Source organism: Hemibagrus wyckioides, linkage group LG02 (genome assembly GCF_019097595.1).
Source record: "Hemibagrus wyckioides isolate EC202008001 linkage group LG02, SWU_Hwy_1.0, whole genome shotgun sequence".
Taxonomy (NCBI): Eukaryota; Metazoa; Chordata; class Actinopteri; order Siluriformes; family Bagridae; genus Hemibagrus; species Hemibagrus wyckioides.
In genome coordinates, this window is record NC_080711.1 from 25,878,629 (window position 1) to 25,902,335 (window position 23,707).

Sequence of the window (23,707 nt, forward strand, 5' to 3'; positions counted from 1 at the left end):
GAGCTGATGGTTTTATCTCACAGAGCTGCTGCTGATTTCTGGACTCTGATTGGTGGATCAGGTGTTGATTAATTCTCTCTAACGGCAGCTCTGACTGTAGCACAGCTTTATATTAATGCACCTGCTCTGATACCTTATCGTTTCTATAGCAACAGCTCATCCTGCTAATTCTGGTGTTATCTACTAGCTAAATTAGAGGATCATTTGATTTATGATATTTTTATTTATTGTTCATGTTCTGCTTTTTATAAAATATATATTCTAAACTTCACCTGTAGCTGAAAGATTGTGTCAGATTGAAGATGAGGAATGATTCACAGTCTGTGTCTTTAAAGCTCTCTCTAATAAAGGCCGTGTTTTTCAGCTGCATTCGCAGATCCTTCACAATGATCCAGCTTTTAGTGACGTAACAGATGAGGAATAAAAGCTAGCTCAGCTCAGTGCTCCACACTGAATCATGGCATATACAACAGCAACAAAGATGAAGGATAAAAAATGAATTATAGACAAAAGCACAGAGTGAGTAACGGGATGGAAATTAGGACCACGTCTGTTTCAGCCATAAACTTGTGTGCTGATACAATGAAGTGAAGCTCATTATTTACCTCTCTATCTCCAGCTTCAGCTAAAAACAGTGATGATCTTAATATCAAGAAAAAATGTGTTTGTGTGTGCAGGGAAATGTGTTCTACATCATATTTCATCTCTACACCACACACACTGATGTCTTCTAACAACTAATCAACATTTAACATTACACAATCATTACAGAGCAGCAGAGAACTGGAGTCTGCACCTCAAAGAGCTTTCAGAAAAACTCCACCTCTACTCGACTCACTGAACTGACTCACTGAACCGACTCACTGACTCCTGTTTCTTTCATTCTGCAGATCTAGATGATAAACTATTCTCACAACATCTCAAATGTGTCCTGAGAGTTCCTTTAATTATTCATCACCACACTTCATTAAGTGTGTGTGTGTGTGGTGAGCAAGCATTCTGGATGTTTTTATGGATTTTAAGAGTTTTGGAGAAGATCTGATTCCCCTCACTACAGACACAGTCACGTTTTTTACAGAATGAACAGATTTACTGCCAAGCTGCTCATCATCTTATTATCTCATTATTGTATTATCTTATAATCTAAAGGACAAATAAAGTGTTTGATGTGTCTCACAAACTCAGTTGCGGAGATGTGAGATAGTTAGACAAGTTTCTCAGACAGTTCGATGTGATTATTAAACGCTACTGAGGCACACAGCGTGCCTGAGTGTGTGACTGAGAGAGTGCTGCCCTCTAGTGGTAGAAATCCCTAAACGCACCGTGTCTGGACTGACTCGAGGATTTATCACTCAGGTGTTTGTTCTCTTGTCATTTTAAGAGCACACTGCTCCACACTTAATGGTAAAGAAATTTCATGCACTTCTTAGTGCATAAAGGAATGCTATAACTGCAAATGTAAATCATTTAATAAATTATTTTTATATCGGCATTAGTTAATGATAAGGTAAAAAAAATTGTAATTTAAAAATTTAAATATAGAAACGTCTATCTGATTTCTGATTCGAGATTCACTAAGAACGGAGATAACAAAATTGTTAAAAGAAAAAAGCTCAGCCTTGTGCTGTAATAATATAATATTGTAATACAAATTAAAGTACTCATTTCATCATTGTTTAATAAAAAGTCTGTCTTTTAAAAAGTCTGTCATTACATTAAACAGAAAAAAACTGTTTAAGTTTAAGGAGAACTGATTATTTATTTTGTCTGTTTTTGTAAAAGTGTTCTCGGCTCTCCGCTAGGTGGCAGTGTGACATCAGCTTTCACGTCTTCATCATTTATTCATTTAACTGTAATGGACTCCATTTTAGTGCTAATGAACACAGAATATATATATAACGTGATGGATTTGTGTTCAGATCACAGAATAATCCAGATCTTATTCCTTATTAATAACGTATAATAAATATGAAATTATGATACAGGTGTGAACTGAAGAGAAGATAGAGAGAGAGAGAGAGAGAGAGAGAGAGAGAGAGAGAGTCTCAGAACTGAGTGATCAATCCTCCATTACACCATCACTTTACACTTTATTAGAACAGAGTGATTAGATGACAGATTTCATAACACTTTCATCTCATTTAATTCCTTGTTCATCTAATTGAAAAATCCTTCTGCTCTGGAAAATAATCTCACACTGAGTTAAATGTGATCCTGTGTTTGGTGGAAAATATTTGCATTAATAACATGTGAAATAAGGAGCATAAATACATTCTGCATTTGACCTGCTTTCAGCACACACACACACACACACACACACACACACACACGAATTTGTCAGCCTTTAGATCAGACTGAATCTGCATCACAGTGGGTTTGAGTCAGGGTCAGTAGAATAGACTGTCCGATTTCCTGCGCTGTAAAATATTACAAAGGAAAAAAACGAATTCCAGTCTGTGTTTCTGTCTGACCAAAATTTGCTAGAATTTGAGGCCATTGCTCTGAGCTGGTGTGAGAGAGTCAGGTTTGGAGGCCTGCTGCCTCACACACATCTGTGATGGAGTCTGTAAAGTTTCTGATGGAGTCATTTGGAAGCTGCTGTAGCGTCTGAGCTTTATCTTCCTGAATAATATCTTGAGATGTTTTATCCACAGAACATTCCTCCTCATGATGTCATCTATCTGGTGAAGTCCAGCAGTCACTCCTGCAGTAACACACACCCCATGCTTCATGGCTGCGTTGCCTCACCCTCTTACCTCCAAACATAATGACAGTCATTATGGACAAACTCTTCAATCTTATTTATTATTATTTCTGCAAAAAGGAAGATCTTTGTTCCTATGAATATATAGGAAGTGAGGTAGAGTGAGAAGGAGTGAGGTAGAGTGAGGTGAGGAGGAGTGAGGTAGAATGAGGTGAGGAGGAGTGAGGTAGAATGAGGTGAGGAGGAGTGAGGTAGAGTGAGGTGAGGAGAAGTGAGGAGAAGTTAGCTAAACAGGTGAGTGAAAGCCACTGAGATTTTATTCTGAACTAAACTCTTATCTGTTCAGTGCAACAAGTGTGTGTGTGTGTGTGTGTGTGTGTGTGTGTGTGTCTGATTTTGGCCAGATTTTACTTTTCAATTCACGTGTAGAGAAGTGAGGCGTGGCCTCTGCCGCTGTTGCCATGACAACCTCTGCACTAACTGCGTATACAAGGGAAATGTTTATGCGTAAACACATGGGGGGGGGAGTGGAAGATAGAGGGAGGGGGGGAGAGAGAGAGAGAGAGAGAGAGAGAGGTGGCCAGATTGGACAGTTTAGCTTCTGAAATCCTGAAACAGAAAAATAAATAAATAATATAATATTAAGTTATAATTTGAAAATAAAATGCTGCTCAAAATGAGCTTTATTATATACATATATGTATTGTCCTGCACTTGTCCAGTCTGTGTCCAGTAGAGTCTCTCTACATGTGATGGGAGTTTATAAAGGTTGTATGTATGAAGCTTTAGTTTATTGTCTGGTGTTAAACTTAACCCTCATAGCCCTCACTGATTAAATTAGATTAGATTAGATTAGATTAGATTAGATTAGATTAGATTAGATTAGATTAGATTAGATTAGATTAGATTAGATTAGATTCAACTTTAGTCACTGCACATGTGGGTACAAGGCAAGGAAATACAGTTAGCATCTAACCAGAAGTGCATTTTCGCAGTGCAAATAATTAGTATATATAATAAGTATATAACAATAAATAATTTGCATATACAAACAATATACACAAATATATAAATAATTTGCATATATAACAGAATATAAACAGTATACAGTGGGAGGTAAATACAATGAGTAAATACAATGAGTAAATACAATGAGTGCAAATGAACAAATGATTATAGTGGTGCAATAAAGAAGGTGTTGTATACCATGATTATAATTAAATATATAAACAGTATACAGAGGAGTTATGTACAATGAGTGCAATGATTTAGATGTGTGCAATGAGGAAGATATTGTATACTATGATAAATAATTTGTATATGTAAACTGTACACAGAAAGGGTTATATACAGAAAAGGTTATATACACTGATAATAATGTGTTCAGTCAATGTGTGTGTGATCGGGTGGAGGCAGAGTTCAGCAAAGAAACAGCTGTGGGGAAAAAGCTGTTCCTAAACCTGGTAGTCTTGGTCCGGAGGCTCCTGTAGCGCCTCCCAGAAGGCAGGAAGGCAAAGAGTCTATTGGCAGGGTGATAAAAGTCCTTTATGATTTTGCGTGCTCTGGTGAGACAACGCTTCCTGTAAATGTCCTCGATCTTAGGAAGTGGAACTCCTACGATGCATTGGGCAGTTTTCACCACCCTCTGCAGCGCTTTCCGGGCTGACACAGTGCAGTTCCCATACCAGACAGTGATACAGCCGGTCAGGATGCTCTCGATGGTGCAACGGTAGAAGTTCACCAGGATGTCTGAAGAGAGATGGTTCTTCCTCAGAGCCCTCAGGAAGAAGAGGCGCTGGTGAGCCTTCTTGACCAGACTGGAGCTGTTGGTAGTCCAGGAGAGATCCTCGGAGATGTGGATACCCAGGAATTTGAAGCTAGTGACACGGTCCACCACCTCTCCATTGAGATGAATAGGTGCGTGTGTGTCACCTTTCTCCTTCCTGAAGTCCGCTATGAGCTCCTTGGTCTTCGTAGTGTTGAGCAGCAGGTTGTTGCCAGCGCACCACGCAGCTAGACGGTCCACCTCCTCTCTATAAGCTGACTCATCGTTGTCTTTGATGAGTCCAATCACCGTGGTGTCATCTGCAAACTTGATAAGTGTGTTGGAACTATATACAGGCTTGCAGTCATAGGTGAAGAGAGAATAGAGGAAGGGACTCAGCACACACCCTTGTGGTACTCCGGTGCCAAGGATGAGGGTGGAAAAGCATTGGCAGTCTATCCGAACATGCTGGGGCCTGTTGGTCTGAAAGTTCAGGAGCCAGTTGCATAGTGATGCGTTGATGCCCAGGTCTCCAAGTTTTGCAACTGCTATGATGAAGGAGCTACACAGACTCTGTATCCCACTAACAAACCAGTCCCAGCCCAGTTCCAGTCTCAGTCTGAATCAAATGAACAATATCTGTACTAGGAATGATACTAACCCAAGGTACGGGACTAACCGCAGGTGCACAACTAACCTGAGGTATGGTACTAACACCCAGGTACTAACCCAACGTACAGTATTAACCCAAGGTATGGTACTAACTCCAGGTACGGTCACTTGAAGTCTGAGTCCTAAGATTCTATAAACGCAAATCCTCAGTGAGGAATCACACACACACACACACACACACACACACACACACACATAGTTGATAATGATCCTTATCTAAACTTTTTTTATTTAGCCGCTCTGCTAGCTCAGTGTCAGGTGTGTTTAGATGGAGTGGGCATCGCAGCTAAGACACCATTTCATGAAGAAATCTAAAACAGAGTCATACTTTCAGGACTAGTTACAGGCTGAACCTGTTTACTGTCCAATCTTTTGTGTTTATTTAGTAAAGTTTGTATTTGAGTGATAAATAAGATGATGTGATGATTTTAACTCATTACTCTTCCTCAGATTTCTCTCATTGTGGACATTATTCCAGGAGTAGAGAACAGTGTAAAGTCTCAAAAAGACCAATATATTTATTTTGAATCGCAGATTTTATTTGGATTAATTTAATCAGATATTAAAGTGTAAATGATTGAAACAGTAGCTGTAATCTGGCAACCCGGTGAGTCGCGCGCTGTTCTCAGTGTCTCTGCGCTCGTGATCCCGCTGGGAGAGAAAGTGGCGCTCGAGCGCTCTGTGATCGACATCACGGCCTCGCGCCCACAATGAATGGCTGTTTCTGAGGAGAGAAAAAGAGAGAGAGACACACATAGAGAGACACAAAGCGCGCGCGCGCGTTTGTATGTGTTGGACTGCTCCGCACGAACACTCGGTAACGGCTCGAGCTCGGGGGTGAGTATCCCCTCCGTGGGGTCGTGTGAGGTTGCGGAGGGAAGCCGGATTCCCGTGTTTGTTTCCTGACGTGTCCCCCGCAATGTGTGTGTGTGTGTGTGTGTGTGTGTGTTCTAGTGTTTGAGGGTGACGGTGGTGTGTTGTGGGGAAGGTGTGCGGCGGTGGCGGTGGCGGTGGCAGTGGGGGAGGGGCGCAGACGAACGGTACCGACAAAAAAGTTTAACCACTTCGCGGACCTCCGGATCATGGCGGCCGGCTTAGGCCTGACAGCTGCGGCGGGGTGTGTGTCTGTATACCGGGCGGGTTGTGTAGAGAAATCAGTGCTGTGTGTGAGAGGAGAGGTTTAGGTTTGTATTTTAATGGTTAAATCGAGTCTCCGCGGTGTGTGAGACTCTCGAGGCGGCGCGATCAGATTGTTTTCTCCCTGCCACTGCGAGTGTCTCCCCCCGCCGTGCTGAGCGCAGTGGTTCAGTCCGGCTCGCCTGCGTTTGTCCCGGGATGACCTGTTGATGTCTGTACAATAAGACAAGGTGCGGTGGAACGGTACAGCTCACAAATCCGAGATAAAATGTGAACAAGTTTAAATGTTGGTTTTCTACGGTAAAAGAGGTGTTAGGTAACGTGCCAGATACGGATTTACATCGGATTTTTCCGTCGTCGGGAACTGAAGCGCGTGGCCGTACTCAGATTTGTGGCACGCTGAAGCTGTGCAGGCCTCCGGACTCCGCGCGCGCCACAGGACCCGTGCTGCAGTGGCACACGCTCACGCGCGCACACACATCGGGCACAGCAGCACGCGCATGCTGAGCTCCGCCGCTTTACCGCGTTTATTCTGTGTGACTCTTAAATCGTGTGTTTTGGCGTCGCCGCGCGCCCACGTACCGAGCTCGCGCGCGCACACAACACCGACTGCCTGCCTGGCACACCGCGGGCACGGCCGGCCTGAGAACCGGAGCTCCAGCCCGATCAGCGCGAGGCCTGAGGTCTGACTCATTTACTGATTTCTACAGGTTACACACAATCCGGTTCCGGTTACACTTCTGATCACGTGCACACCGAACCGCATCACTGACTTAGTCAGTGTGTTAGTGCTTTAGTGAGTAATTTAATTCTCTCAAATTTATTATTATTTAAAGTTATAACGCGCGATTTCAGTTTTATTACACATCAGATTTATAGAACCTGTGACCAGAGAGAGAACTTCAATTCTACACAAGTGTGTGTGTGTGTGTGAGAGCAGATCTAGATTTGAAATGGTCAAGCTAGAACACTTTTTTAGAACTTTTCAGGTTCTACAGTAATAGTGTATTGAACAGAACATGAGGGTTCTCATGGAGACAAACTAACCGATGTTTTGTGTTTAATTGGATGTTAATGTGGACTGTACCACTCTGGGAAAAGTTCTTTAGAAATAAACAAAACTCAGTGCTGCATTTTTAAACCATAGAACTGTAAAGAAGGAACCCAGAACACTAGTGCACTCAGGTTATAATGTACTTATAAACACTATAAACACTCTCGTTCGAAACTCAGAAAAATCCTTCAAAAGGTTTTCAGAAGTTCTTCTCTAGCGCTCTCCTGGGGTCCTTTCTAACAGAGTTTTAGGGTTCTACACAGTGTGTACTACGGCACATATGAAGAACATGTGCAGCATCTAGGTTCTAGATCGTAACTGTACTCTAAAGTCTTATTGTTTTTTGATATCTCACGTTACAGCATCACAACTTTTCACCTTCTCTCGCAGTGGACTCTGTGTTGACGGAACCGGCGCAGGTTATGTTTGTGGTATGTAGTTTAGGACATGTATTTTGGGTTCATGTGTGTTTTTAGGGAACGTTACGGAGCTCATAGCACAGATAGACTACAGGCACATCGCAGTCATGTGACCTACTGATGATCAAACTTGGCCACGCCCCCTACAACAAGCGCTTAGAAAAAATCAGTGTGTTAAACGGAGTGTGTGTGTAACATGATCTCATGGAGACGCACCTGTGGGATTTACACACACATCACTTGTCACGTGTGAATCTTTAAGAACAGTACACACATCTTCTGAGTGTTTAGAAAAACTAATCCCACTGTAGTTTTGTAGAAGAAAGTGGTTTATTTAAAATGAACAGAAGGGTTAAAGGTTTTACAGCCTGATGTTTAGAGCCCGTAACCATGCAGAGAACCATTGATGAATCTTTGTTCTGGAGTGTAGGTATCAGGGTCAGGGTTAAAACTGAGGATTTTATTAAGGATTAAACTTCAGGTTTTATTTATTCAGTGAAAAACTATTTTTCTGAAACGATTTCAACAGTGTGTTAATTAAATTAATCAAAACGGTTCTGTTCTGTGACACACACACACACACACACACACACACACACACACACACACACACGCATGTATGTATGTATGTATGTACGTATGTGTTGTTTTTTTTTAAAGAAGGGAACAACTTTAATAAACCCCAGGCTTGTGTGTTTGTGTGTGTGTGTGTTTTAGCCAACTGTAAACAAGCCGTTTTGTCTGGTGTGTGTGTGTGTGTGTGTGTGTGTGTGTGTGTGTGTGTGTGTGTGTGTGTGGTAGTGAGTTAGAGACAAAGAGGGCACTTCTTTCCCCCGAGGAGCCCCTTCATACCGCTGAGTGAGGTCTCGTTTTTTGACATTAGCCCTGTATCATTATTGTTAATTTCTCTTCATCTTCATGTAGATGTATATTTGTTTAATCTGTTTCTCTCTCTGTGTCTGTCTCTGTCTCTCTCTGTTTCTCTGTTTCTCTCTGTCTGTCTCTCTCTCTCTCTTTCCGTGTTCCATCGTGAAGTGTGATGCATGAAATTAAAGCTCTGTGGCTTTGCGTCTCTTCCCAGTCAGGTGAGAACGAGACATTCTGTCTCAGGGCTGTGGAGGACGTTCTGGTTCCTCTGAGTTCTACAGAACAGATGTCTGTTATTTGTCTTCTCATGGAGCAGCAGCTATGTGGGAGCTCCAGATCCATCAGGCTCTTTAACTGTTCTGATGCAGGAATATTGGGTTCTGTTTGTATGAGGAGGAACAGTGTGAGCATCAGAGACTGAAAAATGTTCCTGTGAAACTCCAGAGCCGTGTTGGGATGACCAAGATTGTGGTGGTGTTTGAGCTCTGCACTCTTCATGGTGTCAGGAAAAAAAGAGAACTTAAAGTTCTACACTATCAGACCAGAGACTGTACACACACAGAACGCAGATATATATTCACATCCGAGTGTTCCAGAACCCTGGTGTGGTCTCACTGTGCTTCTTTAGTTAGTTGAGAAGATGATCACACTCAGGTCTGAGCATGGGGGTGTTGATCTACTCCCCAGTGAACAGATGAAACAGTGATTTGACTCGCCTTCTGGAAGTGAATCAAACCTGCCTCGTGTCCTGGGGGTGTGTTCTGTAAGACATTAAACTATACCAGAGCACAGAGCAGTAGAAATGTTGTGTACTTTAGAGATCTGGATCAACTAAACAAACAAAAACGGTAAATAAACTTGGACGTGAGACGGAGTGTTTAAAGACCTTTTAAATTAATTAAGTTCTTAGCGCTCCAAGTGATTTTTGTGGTTTCTACACTTGATAAAGTTTTTTTTATTGTTGTTGCTGTATTTCTGACCACATTTGTGAAGATGTCTTTAGCTTGAACACGTCACACAACATTGACATGCACTTTGGTTTGTTTAATTCTGCAAAATCAAAATGAACCAAATGACATGAATCGATTTCACTGTGATTCTCGACATGCTAATCTCTGTGGAGGTGCTTGGGGAAATGGCCTCGCTTCCTGGTGAATGAAATAAGTAGGCTCCTTTTTTAAACAAGAGATTCAAAGATGAAGGTTCTGCAGGATTCACTCAAAGCTTGAGCATGACCTTTGACCTTCACCCTTTCCAGTGCCTCATTACCAGGGGAGTTGCTCCTCTGACCCTGGTTTGTTCTCCTGCACCGCCATCGTCTCCTTTAAATTGTTAGCCAATAACATGGTGAATATATAGAATCCACAGACAGGGCTGTAGTTCTAGAATGTTCCTTATGGAGTTCTTTCCTGTCTTGTCATTCCTCTCAGATTTCCGTGGTGGTGCCGGCCGTAGCGCCATGGCTCAGACCCTTCAGATGGCGATCCCCAACTTTGGCAATAATGTACTGGAGTGTCTGAATGAGCAGCGGCTGCAGGGCCTGTACTGTGACGTGTCCGTGGTGGTGAAAGGCCATGCCTTCAAGGCGCACCGGGCCGTCCTGGCAGCTAGCAGCGCGTACTTCCGCGACCTCTTCAACAGCGGCGCCGGCAGCAAGGCTCCGGCTGTAGTGGAACTGCCGCCTGCCGTACAGCCTCAGAGCTTCCAGCAGATCCTGTCCTTCTGTTACACGGGCCGCCTCAGCATGAACGTAGGAGATCAGTTCCTCCTCATGTACACTGCTGGCTTCCTGCAGATCCAGCAGATCATGGAGAAGGGCACAGAGTTCTTCCTGAAGGTCAGCTCGCCAAGCTGCGACTCGCAGGGCCTGCACGTCGAGGAGACGCCACCGTCCGAACCTCAAAGTCCCGTTACTCAGACGTCCGTCAGCGTCTCGGCCAATGGGAGTGGGGGAGGAGGGGTGGCGGTCACGGCCACAGCCACCAGTCGCCCCGCCTCCTGCCTCACCCCGCTGCCTCTGGTGTCCCGGGTGAAGGCGGAGCAGCCCGAGGTGTCGCCCTACTCTGTGGTCTGCACTCCAGTGGCGAAGCGTCTTTGGGAGGGCGGGAGTCGGGACAGCACCGGAGCGTCCGGAGGATCTGGTGGCCGCAAAGCGGCACGTTTTTCTCAAGAAATGGCGCGGACTAGCGCGATCCAGCCACAGGGACTGGCTGTAGGTTTGGCTGTGGCACCTGGAGGCCACACTGCTAATGCTAATGGCAGTGGGAATGGATCCAGCAGCAGCGCCACACCCGAGGGCACCAGCCCCGGTACCGTGAGCGCCTATGCCAGCGACTCGCCCATCTCTTATCACGACGACGAGGAGGAGGAGGAGGCGGCAGAGGACGGCGCCGAGGAACAGTACCGGCAGATCTGCAACATGTACACCATGTACAGCATGCTCAACATGGGTGCCACAGGTGAGGCAACAGACAGCACACACACACACACACACACACTACACATCAACTCGAACCTGAACCATGTTTCACTCATGCTGATGGAGCTTTCAGAGACTGATGATTATTTTTGACTCTTGAGGGGGCATGGTTAATGAGCATGGGCTCCCCATTGGTCGGTGAGGTTTGGACTGACCAGTGGTTGAAACAGCAGCAGATAGATGAAACTGTTCTTTTAATTTATTATTAATTAAAGGATTTGGAAAATGGCATAGTAGTTCTGCAGATACATTAAATTTATACTCTAGGTATTTATTATTAATTTATTTATTTATTGACTCACTCAGACTCGCTGTTTATCATGTCATCGTGTGCCGTTGTTACTTTGATTTAATTCGGGGTAATAATCGGGACATTTACAGCTTATATAAATTATTTTACTAGTATCCGCGTTTAATTTTGTATTTAAACCGTTTGGTGTGTGTCCTGGTGATGGTGTTTCTGTGAGTGGATGAGTGACAGACATTAGTGCTGAAAATAGGAGGAGAGTTTTGAGCTAAACTATCAGCAGATGGTAGAAAGGAAATGTGTTAATGAGCCTCTCTCTTTCTCTCCCCCTCTCTCTCTCTCTTTCTCTCCCCCTCTCTCTCTCTCTCTCTCTCTCTCTCTCTCTGTGCTCAGCGGGCGAGCGAGTAGAGGCTCTGCCGGACCACTCGGAGACTCGGAGTCGGATGCGTGGGCGTCAGGACCTGGCGTCTCTCCCTGCAGAGCTCATCGCTCAGATCGGAAATCGCTGCCACCCCAAACTGTACGAGGAGGGCGACCCAGCCGAGAAACTGGAGCTGGTCACAGGTCAGAAACTCGTCACCTTCAACACCTGGGAGTGAGAGCGCCATTCGTTACAGAGTGCTGTTTGTTATGCAGCGCCATTGTAAAAGAGCAGCGTTCGTTACAGAGCAGCATTCCTTCCGCAGTGCTGTTCGTTACAGAGCGGCGTTCCTTCCGCAGTGCTGTTAGTTACAGGGCGGCGTTCCTTCCGCAGTGCTGTTCGTTACAGAGCGGCGTTCCTTCCGCAGTGCTGTTCGTTACAGAGCGGCGTTCCTTCCGCAGTGCTGTTCGTTACAGAGCGGCGTTCCTTCCGCAGTGCTGTTCGTTACAGAGCGGCGTTCCTTCCGCAGTGCTGTTAGTTACAGAGCGGCGTTCCTTCCGCAGTGCTGTTAGTTACAGAGCGGCGTTCCTTCCGCAGTGCTGTTAGTTACAGAGCGGCGTTCCTTCCGCAGTGCTGTTAGTTACAGAGCGGCGTTCCTTCCGCAGTGCTGTTAGTTACAGAGCGGCGTTCCTTCCGCAGTGCTGTTAGTTACAGAGCGGCGTTCCTTCCGCAGTGCTGTTAGTTACAGAGCGGCGTTAGTTACAGAGCGGCGTTAGTTATGCAGTGCTGTTAGTTACAGAGCGGCGTTAGTTACAGAGCAGCGTTAGTTATGCAGTGCTGTTAGTTACAGAGCGGCGTTAGTTACAGAGCGGCGTTAGTTACAGAGCAGCGTTAGTTATGCAGTGCTGTTAGTTACAGAGCAGTGTTAGTTATGCAGTGCTGTTAGTTACAGAGCAGTGTTAGTTATGCAGTGCTGTTAGTTACAGAGCAGCGTTAGTTATGCAGTGCTGTTAGTTACAGAGCAGCGTTAGTTATGCAGTGCTGTTAGTTACAGAGCAGCGTTAGTTATGCAGTGCTGTTAGTTACAGAGCGGCGTTAGTTACAGAGCAGCGTTAGTTATGCAGTGCTGTTAGTTACAGAGCGGCGTTAGTTATGCAGTGCTGTTACAGAGCAGCGTTAGTTACAGAGCGGCGTTAGTTATGCAGTGCTGTTAGTTAGAGAGCAGCGTTAGTTATGCAGTGCTGTTAGTTACAGAGCGGCGTTAGTTACAGAGCAGCGTTAGTTATGCAGTGCTGTTAGTTACAGAGCGGCGTTAGTTATGCAGTGCTGTTAGTTACAGAGCGGCGTTAGTTACAGAGCAGCGTTAGTTATGCAGTGCTGTTAGTTACAGAGCGGCGTTAGTTACAGAGCAGCGTTAGTTATGCAGTGCTGTTAGTTACAGAGCGGCGTTAGTTACAGAGCAGCGTTAGTTATGCAGTGCTGTTAGTTACAGAGCGGCGTTAGTTACAGAGCAGCGTTAGTTATGCAGTGCTGTTAGTTACAGATCAGCGTTAGTTATGCAGTGCTGTTAGTTACAGAGCAGCGTTAGTTATGCAGTGCTGTTAGTTACAGAGCAGCGTTAGTTATGCAGTGCTGTTAGTTACAGAGCGGCGTTAGTTACAGAGCAGCGTTAGTTATGCAGTGCTGTTAGTTACAGAGCAGCGTTAGTTATGCAGTGCTGTTAGTTACAGAGCGGCGTTAGTTACAGAGCAGCGTTAGTTATGCAGTGCTGTTAGTTACAGATCAGCGTTAGTTATGCAGTGCTGTTAGTTACAGAGCAGCGTTAGTTACAGAGCGGCGTTAGTTACAGAGCAGCGTTAGTTATGCAGTGCTGTTAGTTACAGAGCAGCGTTAGTTATGCAGTGCTGTTAGTTACAGAGCAGCGTTAGTTATGCAGTGCTGTTAGTTACAGAGCAGCGTTAGTTATGCAGTGCTGTTAGTTAGAGAGCAGCGTTAGTTATGCAGTGCTGTTAGTTACAGAGCAGCGTTAGTTATGCAGTGCTGTTAGTTACAGAGCAGCGTTAGTTATGCAGTGCTGTTAGTTAGAGAGCAGCGTTAGTTATGCAGTGCTGTTAGTTACAGAGCAGCGTTAGTTATGCAGTGCTGTTAGTTACAGAGCAGCGTTAGTTATGCAGTGCTGTTAGTTACAGAGCAGCGTTAGTTATGCAGTGCTGTTAGTTACAGAGCAGCGTTAGTTATGCAGTGCTGTTAGTTACAGAGCAGCGTTAGTTATGCAGTGCTGTTAGTTAGAGAGCAGCGTTAGTTATGCAGTGCTGTTAGTTACAGAGCAGCGTTAGTTATGCAGTGCTGTTAGTTACAGAGCAGCGTTAGTTATGCAGTGCTGTTAGTTACAGAGCAGCGTTAGTTATGCAGTGCTGTTAGTTACAGAGCAGCGTTAGTTATGCAGTGCTGTTAGTTACAGAGCAGCGTTAGTTATGCAGTGCTGTTAGTTACAGAGCGGCGTTAGTTATGCAGTGCTGTTAGTTACAGAGCGGCGTTAGTTATGCAGTGCTGTTAGTTACAGAGCAGCGTTAGTTATGCAGTGCTGTTAGTTAGAGAGCAGCGTTAGTTATGCAGTGCTGTTAGTTACAGAGCAGCGTTAGTTATGCAGTGCTGTTAGTTACAGAGCGGCGTTAGTTATGCAGTGCTGTTACAGAGCAGCGTTAGTTACAGAGCGGCGTTAGTTATGCAGTGCTGTTAGTTACAGAGCAGCGTTAGTTATGCAGTGCTGTTAGTTACAGAGCGGCGTTAGTTACAGAGCAGCGTTAGTTATGCAGTGCTGTTAGTTACAGAGCGGCGTTAGTTATGCAGTGCTGTTAGTTACAGAGCGGCGTTAGTTACAGAGCAGCGTTAGTTATGCAGTGCTGTTAGTTACAGAGCGGCGTTAGTTACAGAGCAGCGTTAGTTATGCAGTGCTGTTAGTTACAGAGCGGCGTTAGTTACAGAGCAGCGTTAGTTATGCAGTGCTGTTAGTTACAGAGCGGCGTTAGTTACAGAGCAGCGTTAGTTATGCAGTGCTGTTAGTTACAGAGCAGCGTTAGTTATGCAGTGCTGTTAGTTACAGAGCGGCGTTAGTTATGCAGTGCTGTTAGTTACAGAGCAGCGTTAGTTATGCAGTGCTGTTAGTTACAGAGCGGCGTTAGTTACAGAGCGGCGTTAGTTATGCAGTGCTGTTAGTTACAGAGCGGCGTTAGTTATGCAGTGCTGTTAGTTACAGAGCAGCGTTAGTTATGCAGTGCTGTTAGTTACAGAGCAGCGTTAGTTATGCAGTGCTGTTAGTTACAGAGCGGCGTTAGTTACAGAGCAGCGTTAGTTATGCAGTGCTGTTAGTTACAGATCAGCGTTAGTTATGCAGTGCTGTTAGTTACAGAGCAGCGTTAGTTACAGAGCGGCGTTAGTTACAGAGCAGCGTTAGTTATGCAGTGCTGTTAGTTACAGAGCAGCGTTAGTTATGCAGTGCTGTTAGTTACAGAGCAGCGTTAGTTATGCAGTGCTGTTAGTTACAGAGCAGCGTTAGTTATGCAGTGCTGTTAGTTAGAGAGCAGCGTTAGTTATGCAGTGCTGTTAGTTACAGAGCAGCGTTAGTTATGCAGTGCTGTTAGTTACAGAGCAGCGTTAGTTATGCAGTGCTGTTAGTTACAGAGCAGCGTTAGTTATGCAGTGCTGTTAGTTACAGAGCAGCGTTAGTTATGCAGTGCTGTTAGTTACAGAGCAGCGTTAGTTACAGAGCGGCGTTAGTTACAGAGCAGCGTTAGTTATGCAGTGCTGTTAGTTACAGAGCAGCGTTAGTTATGCAGTGCTGTTAGTTACAGAGCAGCGTTAGTTATGCAGTGCTGTTAGTTACAGAGCAGCGTTAGTTATGCAGTGCTGTTAGTTAGAGAGCAGCGTTAGTTATGCAGTGCTGTTAGTTACAGAGCAGCGTTAGTTATGCAGTGCTGTTAGTTACAGAGCAGCGTTAGTTATGCAGTGCTGTTAGTTACAGAGCAGCGTTAGTTATGCAGTGCTGTTAGTTACAGAGCAGCGTTAGTTATGCAGTGCTGTTAGTTACAGAGCAGCGTTAGTTATGCAGTGCTGTTAGTTACAGAGCAGCGTTAGTTATGCAGTGCTGTTAGTTACAGAGCAGCGTTAGTTATGCAGTGCTGTTAGTTACAGAGCAGCGTTAGTTATGCAGTGCTGTTAGTTACAGAGCAGCGTTAGTTATGCAGTGCTGTTAGTTACAGAGCGGCGTTAGTTATGCAGTGCTGTTAGTTACAGAGCAGCGTTAGTTATGCAGTGCTGTTAGTTAGAGAGCAGCGTTAGTTATGCAGTGCTGTTAGTTACAGAGCAGCGTTAGTTATGCAGTGCTGTTAGTTACAGAGCGGCGTTAGTTATGCAGTGCTGTTAGTTACAGAGCGGCGTTAGTTACAGAGCAGCGTTAGTTATGCAGTGCTGTTAGTTACAGAGCAGCGTTAGTTACAGAGCAGCGTTAGTTATGCAGTGCTGTTAGTTACAGAGCGGCGTTAGTTACAGAGCAGCGTTAGTTATGCAGTGCTGTTAGTTACAGAGCGGCGTTAGTTACAGAGCAGCGTTAGTTATGCAGTGCTGTTAGTTACAGATCAGCGTTAGTTATGCAGTGCTGTTAGTTACAGAGCAGCGTTAGTTACAGAGCAGCGTTAGTTATGCAGTGCTGTTAGTTACAGAGCAGCGTTAGTTACAGAGCGGCGTTAGTTACAGAGCAGCGTTAGTTATGCAGTGCTGTTAGTTACAGAGCAGCGTTAGTTATGCAGTGCTGTTAGTTACAGAGCAGCGTTAGTTACAGAGCAGCGTTAGTTATGCAGTGCTGTTAGTTACAGAGCAGCGTTAGTTACAGAGCAGCGTTAGTTATGCAGTGCTGTTCGTTACAGAGAGGTAGTCGTTTAATTTGTATCTAATATCTGGTTTTAACTGTGTGTGTGTGTAGGAACTGGTGTCTTCATCTCCAGAGCTCAGCTGATGAACTGTCATGTCAGTGCAGGAACCCGACACAAAGTCCTGCTGAGGAGACTGCTGGCTGCATTCTTTGACAGGTGTGTGTCTGTGTGTGTGTCTGTGTGTGTGTCTGTGTGTGTGTCTGTGTGTGTGTCTGTGTGTGTGTCTGTGTGTGTGTCTGTGTGTGTGTCTGTGTGTGTGTGTGTCTGTGTGTGTGTGTGTCTGTGTCTGTGTGTGTCTGTGTCTGTGTGTGTCTGTGTCTGTGTGTGTGTGTGTCTGTGTGTGTGTCTGTGTGTGTCTGTGTGTGTGTGTCTGTGTGTGTGTGTCTGTGTGTGTGTGTGTCTGTGTGTGTGTGTCTGTGTGTCTGTGTGTGTGTGTGTCTGTGTGTGTCTGTGTGTGTCTGTGTGTGTCTGTGTGTGTCTGTGTGTGTCTGTGTGTGTCTGTGTCTGTGTGTGTGTGTCTGTGTCTGTGTGTGTGTGTCTGTGTCTGTGTGTGTGTGTCTGTGTGTGTGTGTGTCTGTGTGTGTGTGTCTGTGTGTGTGTGTGTCTGTGTGCACTGTTAAATCTGCCATGTGTGTTGTGACATTTGGGGGGGGGTGTGTGTATCCAGGAGCACTCTAGCGAACAGCTGTGGGACGGGGATTCGCTCCTCCACTAATGACCCGAGTCGTAAACCGCTGGACAGTCGCGTCCTCCATGCTGTTAAATGTGAGTGGACACAAGTACAAATAGAACCCTGTCATAGGTTCTACACAGAGAGCATGACTTTATCAGGAGTGTGGCATGATCACTTGTGTGTTTCTGTAAATTCAGGTTGTGTTTTATCTCTCACACACACACACACACACACACACACACACACACCGTATCTGTAAAATCATTCATCTAATTTTCACAGTGTAGGGTTTAATGTGATTTTAAGTCTTTACACAATAAACTATATTACATGACCCTCCTGAGTGTGTGTGTGTCCCACAGATTACTGCCAGAACTTTGCGACGAGCTTTAAGGAGAGTGAGATGAACGCCATTGCGGCGGACATGTGCACTAACGCTCGGCGTGTGGTGAGGAAGAGCTGGATCCCTAAACTGAAGCTGCTGATGGCCGAGAGCGATGCTTACGCAGGCTTCCTCCCCGACGCCGTCAAGATGGAGGCCGAGGCTCTAGGAGCCGACTCCGCCTTCGAGGCGGCCGATCTAGAGGGCGGAGCATCTCTGGAGACCACCCCCTCATCTGGTGAATCACTGCAGGGCGTGGCTGGAGATGCCAGCACTCTGTTCCAGTGAGTGGGCCTAAATGAAGAAGCCCCGCCCCCTGACCAATGGCCTCGTCTCCGCCCTGCAGCCCGTCTACGTGACTACGCGTAGGTGCGGTTTAACAGAGACGCCTTTTCTTTGTTTATTTTTTTTATTTTTCCCCCAAATAACCCATTTTTTGCACAGAAGCTCCTCCTTTACTTCACGCTTTATAAATCTGTATATCATGAGACACTGATCTCTTTTGTAGTTTGCCTTCATATCTTATGTACACACACACACACACACACACACACACCCCCCCATCAACACTGTAGTCGATTAGATGAATGTAAATGTCTGCAGCACCACACACTGGTGTTGAGACTGACCGATTGTATTTAGGCCGAGAGAGTCATAGTCACTGTAGAGAGACAGACAGACAGAGGTGTAGGTGGTTCCTTTGTCTCCAATTTGGAAAGAATTTATTTCCTCCTCCACTTTTTCTCTAAATTTCTGAGATTGAATGCAGAAAAAAGAATTCTGTCCTTTGTTTCTCTCTCTCTCTCTCTCTCTCTCTCTAACACACACACACACCTGTGTTTTATTTGTCCTTTGTGTGTGTGTGTAGCTCCTGAGCTGTAGAGAGACAAACAAGTTTTTTTTTCAAGCATATTTAGCTTTTTTATTATTTTATTGTCTTTATTGGCGTGTAAGATGGAGCGATTGTTTAACTTTACGTGTGGTTTTTTTTCCACAAGTGTTGAAGTCGTGCTTTGCTGTAGGACGTGAAGAGAGAAATTATTTTTACATACTGATGTCTTTTACAAAGACCGGTGCTCGTACCTGATTGGCTGTGAGAAATTGCTCCTCTGGTGGCTCTGCTTAATCTAATAGACTGATTCAGTTTCTGGCTCGCCCGGTGTTTGTCTTTAACACACCCTTGTCCACTTCCCCTAATGCCTCTGACTCACACACCACTACCACACACTGCGATTTCACTGCAGCTCTAATGTTGTGTGTTGCGATGTGTGTGAGGTTTCTCTCCTTTACACAGTGTACTCAGTCATCTGTTTGATTCACTCTGAATCACTTTGAATCAAAACTCTTGAAGCTAAATTTAATATCAGGAAGTGAAATGTTAGACTGTAAAAGATCTAACTCTAATGAATTATGACAAGGAGGTGGGGTTACGTGCATGTCAGTCATGTTTCCTATAGTTTACGAAGCTCCGCCTTCTCACACTTCCAAATAGCTAATCTGATAAGCTTTGTGGGTGTGGCTTTGGGTAAATCTCTGACGCTTCACTTAGCTCCCACCTAAACCACTGATTGCACCTTTTATTATTTTATTAATGTTTAACAAATATAATTAATTTAATTGTTCTGCTCCCATGTCAAAAAAGTTTTAGTAAAATGTTATATTCTGCCTTCACTCACAAACTCCACCTAAAGGGAAGTGTACAGGGGCGTGATGAAGACACTGGAGCACAGGGTGTGTGTGTGTGTGTGTGTGTGTCTGTATGTGAATGTGTGTGAATGTGACCCTGTTTGGCCTCTCTGTGGTCTCCTATCCTTGTGTACATAAACACACACACACACAAGGTTTGGTCTGGGGGAGGGGAAGGCCATGCTTTCTATTGTTATGATCACCCTGCTGTCTTAAAGACAAGGTGATTTTGTGTGTGTGTGTGTGTGTGTGTGTGTGTGAGAGGGAGAGAGTTGGGGGTTTACAGTGTCTGTGTCCCAGAAGACAGATAGGTGTGTATGTGATTGAGCTGCTCTGTATATCCCTGTTTGGCCAGCTGTGTGTGTCTGTGTGTGTGTGTCTGTGTGTGTGTGTGTGCATGCACATTCCTTGCACATAGTTGGCTCTGTGTGCTTGCATGTGGGTGACGCCTGATTGAGATTTAAGGTGTGTTTGTTTCTCCTGGTGTGTGTGTGTGTGTGTGTGTGTGTGTGTGTGTGTGTGTGTGTGGGGCACTGGGCAGGGCTTTTTGGAAGCGTTACATTTGAAAGCTTTCTGACTTTGCATAGCAGTGATGTCTGAAATTTCCATCAGGAGTTGCAGCGCCTCGTCACGTGTCCAGCTTCACTTTATTTTCTAATTAACAGCTCTTCTGTAACCAGATGTTTCTCATGTAACCAGATGTTTCTGTAACAAAATGAATGGAGTTTCGAGTGTCGGCACTTTGTAACGGTCAAATTCAAATTTTATTGGTCACATACACAATCATTTACGGTACGACTGTTGGATTTATTAAAATAAGGACCAAATAGGAGGGATTTTAAAAATATATAATAGGATACAATTATAAATAAATAAAATAAGATAAAAATAAAACTGAAACAGCTGTGTGAAGTTTAGTAGCAAATGATATAAAGTGGTGTGAGCTGTAGCTGAAGTGAAGCTGAACTTTCCACAGATCTTCAGGACAGAGACTTTACACTCCTTTAGTTTCTCAGCAGAAGATTACAGCTGCTGAAACATAACCGTGAACAAGAACCCTGTTTCACTAAAACTTCTTTAATGAACTATACACAGATTTCAAAAAGTATGATGTTCATTAATAAATTAGAAATGATCATTTGTTGTGCGTATAATTACGGTGGTTTAAGAGGAAGGACACGCTTAGGACCATGAAAATGATCCACTTCAGCTTACAGTAATAAAAAAATAATCCACATTTTGGCTTTAATACTGATGAAATGATCCAAAAGGTGAAAAGCTTTACCAGTCAGAAATGAGAGGGCGTGGCTGCAGCTCTGTGCTTCGGCTCAGTTTAACAAAAGAATCTGCAAACATGCGGCAGGGTCAGTCACTTCCTGCAGTGACCCTTCCTCTGAAAAACTAGAGGAGATTTAGTACATGAGGTCTTTTATTTATTTTATACATATATATATATATGTATATGTATGTACTGAAATATAATTAAACATGAAATTTAAATGTAAAAAAAACATCAATTCACTTTTCCTGACTGATAAAAACAAAAGTTTTAAAAGAAGTGATTAAAAAAGCAATCATTATGAAGCGGCACAAAAAAGTGGATACGGTCAGAGAAATGAGTTATAAACTCTGAGGAGACTGGGCTGCCAGTACTATTACATGGTCAGTAAACTGATCAGAGATTGAATAAGTGACCAGTAATTATTCATTAATTATTAATTTACTTTGTGATTTTCCAAAAAGTCCTTATTGCTCAAAATAAGTCTCCAAAATACCTTTTAGTTGTGTGTGTGTGTGTGTTACAGAGGTAAGTGGAGCTTTGCACCTTCTTTTTGTAGACTGAACTTGTGCGGTTTGCACCTTCTTTTTGTAGGAGACTCTGGAGTTTGTGCACCTTGTCTATTAGAATTTGGGGAGAAGAGTGTGTGTGTGGGGGGGGGGGGGGTCTTGACCGTGGTGTAAATATTGATGCGACTGTTGAACAGATTTGTTTTGCTGTGGGTTTTTTGCCCCAGCTGATTGATGGAGCTCGTGGCTCTCCGCAGATCTTCAGAGCTCTGATGTAGATGAACTTTCATACTTGTTTTTTTTAGCGTTTCATTTCTTCTGCGTCTCCGTTTAACTCGAGCTTCCCTGAACAATAATCCGATTTTAGTCCTGAGAGTAAGACTGTACAGCAGGAAACCAGCTGCATTCAGATGTTTCTTTAATAAGGTGTAGAGTAGCACAGCTGTTTTTGTTTGTTTGTTTGTTTTTGTTGTTTAGCAGTAAAGACGTGATCTGTAACTAATCTGCAGTGAGAGTGGAGTTGCCAAGTCTTTTTTTTGTAAGAATAGGAAAATCAGAAATGAGCTGTTTGTGATAATTTTGATAGTTTTGAGGATCAGAGGCTTTTTCAGTTTCTTTGGCCTCCATTTTGATTCACGCGCGCGCGCACCCTGCTGTACAGTCTCGTGCACTACACAAAGTGGACTCCAGAGGGCGCTGTGCTCAATTTAATTCGTTCACAGATGTTACACAGAGGAACACAATTTAGACCTTGTTTACATTATTTTGAGAAAAAAAACGATGTTCTTCATTTATTTTAGTTTTGTAAAGTTGCCTAAAGAGTGTGTTTTTATATGACAGAGGGACCAGAGTCGTGCTGAGCAGACGTGTCATTTTATTACTTTATTGTTTTTACTGTCTGTTGAAGTCTCTGTGCCTAAAAATGCACCTTTTAATCGGGGAGGGGGGGGAATTTATTTTATTGTAACGTTCTTGACCCATGGCACCTTGATGACGGCGTCTGCGAGGCCGGAGACTGAAATGGTGTGAGAGTTTACTGACCCTTAATCGTTGTATTCTAAACCCCGCCCCTTTTTCCTTTATTCAAATCCATTCTGGGCTGCTGTGCATTCTGGAACAGCAACCGAGGACTGAGTGGTGTGTTCATCATATCAATCAGCACACACACACACACACACACACACACACACACACACTTCTGCAGTACCTCTTCTGTTCCCGTGTACCTCAGAATCCTGCCTTTAACCAGTTTTCCTCAGCGTGCAGAGTGATGATGAAAGTCAGAGTGGTGAGCTCTACGTAACTGACATTTTGTAAAAAAATATATATATATAAAAAAAAAAAAAGGTAAATATAAAAAATAGGTAAATGAATCTCCGGGGTGATGGAGGAGAGGATTACATGCACAGGTGCAGTGAGATGTGGTGTTTTAGGGATTGTGATGATTTACATTCATCTGCACACAAGCAGGAGTGTAAAACCTTTTTCTAAAAAAAAAAAAATTGATGCGTGTTCACTTTCTATAACTACAAACCTGTACAATAGAGAATGATCCATACATATAAACATACAGAAATATATCTATATCTATATAAACATCCTGTACATTCTATAGAAGCACTAATGAGATTTACTGATTTGTTCGTCGTGCACTCACAGCATGAGTTGTAACCCAGAAGCTGCTTCGAGTCCAGCGCAGCCGTGTCTGACCCCCCCCTGCCCCCCACCCTCACCACCCCACCGTGCCCACACAGTGTGTCCCTGTAATGCCCGTGTCCCATCAAGCCATTCAGTCTGTGTTCAGAGTGCCAATAACTTTGTGAATCCCTAACTGTGACCCGATATTATCAAAGTATAATTGCACATTAACTACTGTAAAGAGGAAAAAAAAAAAGCAAAATTGAAAGAAAACATCTGGATATCTTAATAAAAACGTTTGTAACAAATGTTTTTTGTCCCTGTGTCTTTATTCATATTTTTTTTCCGTTCATCATTATTTTCTGCATGTAAAAGATTGCCATCAGGATCAGATAAAACTAACCCTGAAGAAGTAAACACTGAATCTCATCATAAATTCTGGTTTATTTCTGTATTTATGTCAGTACTGATTTATCTAACAAGCATTTTAAATAATGTTTCAGATCTTAGGATAATTCTTTAAATGTGAACAGTAATATTCTGGCATATTTTAGAGAGATAGGGTTTTACATTTCTGAACTTGCACACATGAGGATGGAAGCTGACATTAATTATGACTGAGTTTAAGACCTAAAAGTCTGAAGGATTTCAGTTCTGGAGATTAAAGTCGAGCTGAAGCGCTGTAGTTCCTCTCAGGCTGATGTTTCTGTCCCATGTTTAAGACAGGAGAGAAATTTTTTTTAGAAATGAAAGCTGTGTCAACCTTCAGAACTCAGAAGTTCTGAATTTTCATTTCAGCGTGTGTCCTGGTCTTCACGGTACTGCGTCCCCTCGGTGCTGTACGGAGTATACAACACTCACTTCCTGGATTTTTCAGATCTAGATTTTTTATAGTAAATAGCGTACG

The 23,707-nt window shown here is 43.8% G+C and overlaps 1 protein-coding gene across 4 annotated transcripts; it reads left to right on the forward strand.

The window, feature by feature from the left end:
* The first annotated feature begins 5,803 nt into the window (after nt 1-5,803).
* On the forward strand, nt 5,804-23,108 carry LOC131366841 (nucleus accumbens-associated protein 1). 4 transcript variants are annotated; one of them, XM_058411719.1, is made up of 6 exons: nt 5,804-5,978; nt 10,049-11,077; nt 11,738-11,908; nt 16,684-16,789; nt 17,301-17,398; nt 17,669-23,108. In XM_058411719.1, the coding sequence occupies exons 2-6, from the start codon at nt 10,078-10,080 to the stop codon at nt 17,974-17,976; spliced, it is 1,683 nt and encodes a 560-aa protein (XP_058267702.1). In that variant the 5' UTR covers nt 5,804-5,978; nt 10,049-10,077; the 3' UTR covers nt 17,977-23,108. The 4 variants fall into 4 exon arrangements, with proteins under 4 accessions (XP_058267702.1, XP_058267713.1, XP_058267724.1 ...); XM_058411730.1 differs by lacking the exon at nt 5,804-5,978 and adding an exon at nt 6,188-7,074; XM_058411741.1 differs by lacking the exon at nt 5,804-5,978 and adding an exon at nt 6,188-6,508.
* Nucleotides 23,109-23,707: the final 599 nt, after the last annotated feature.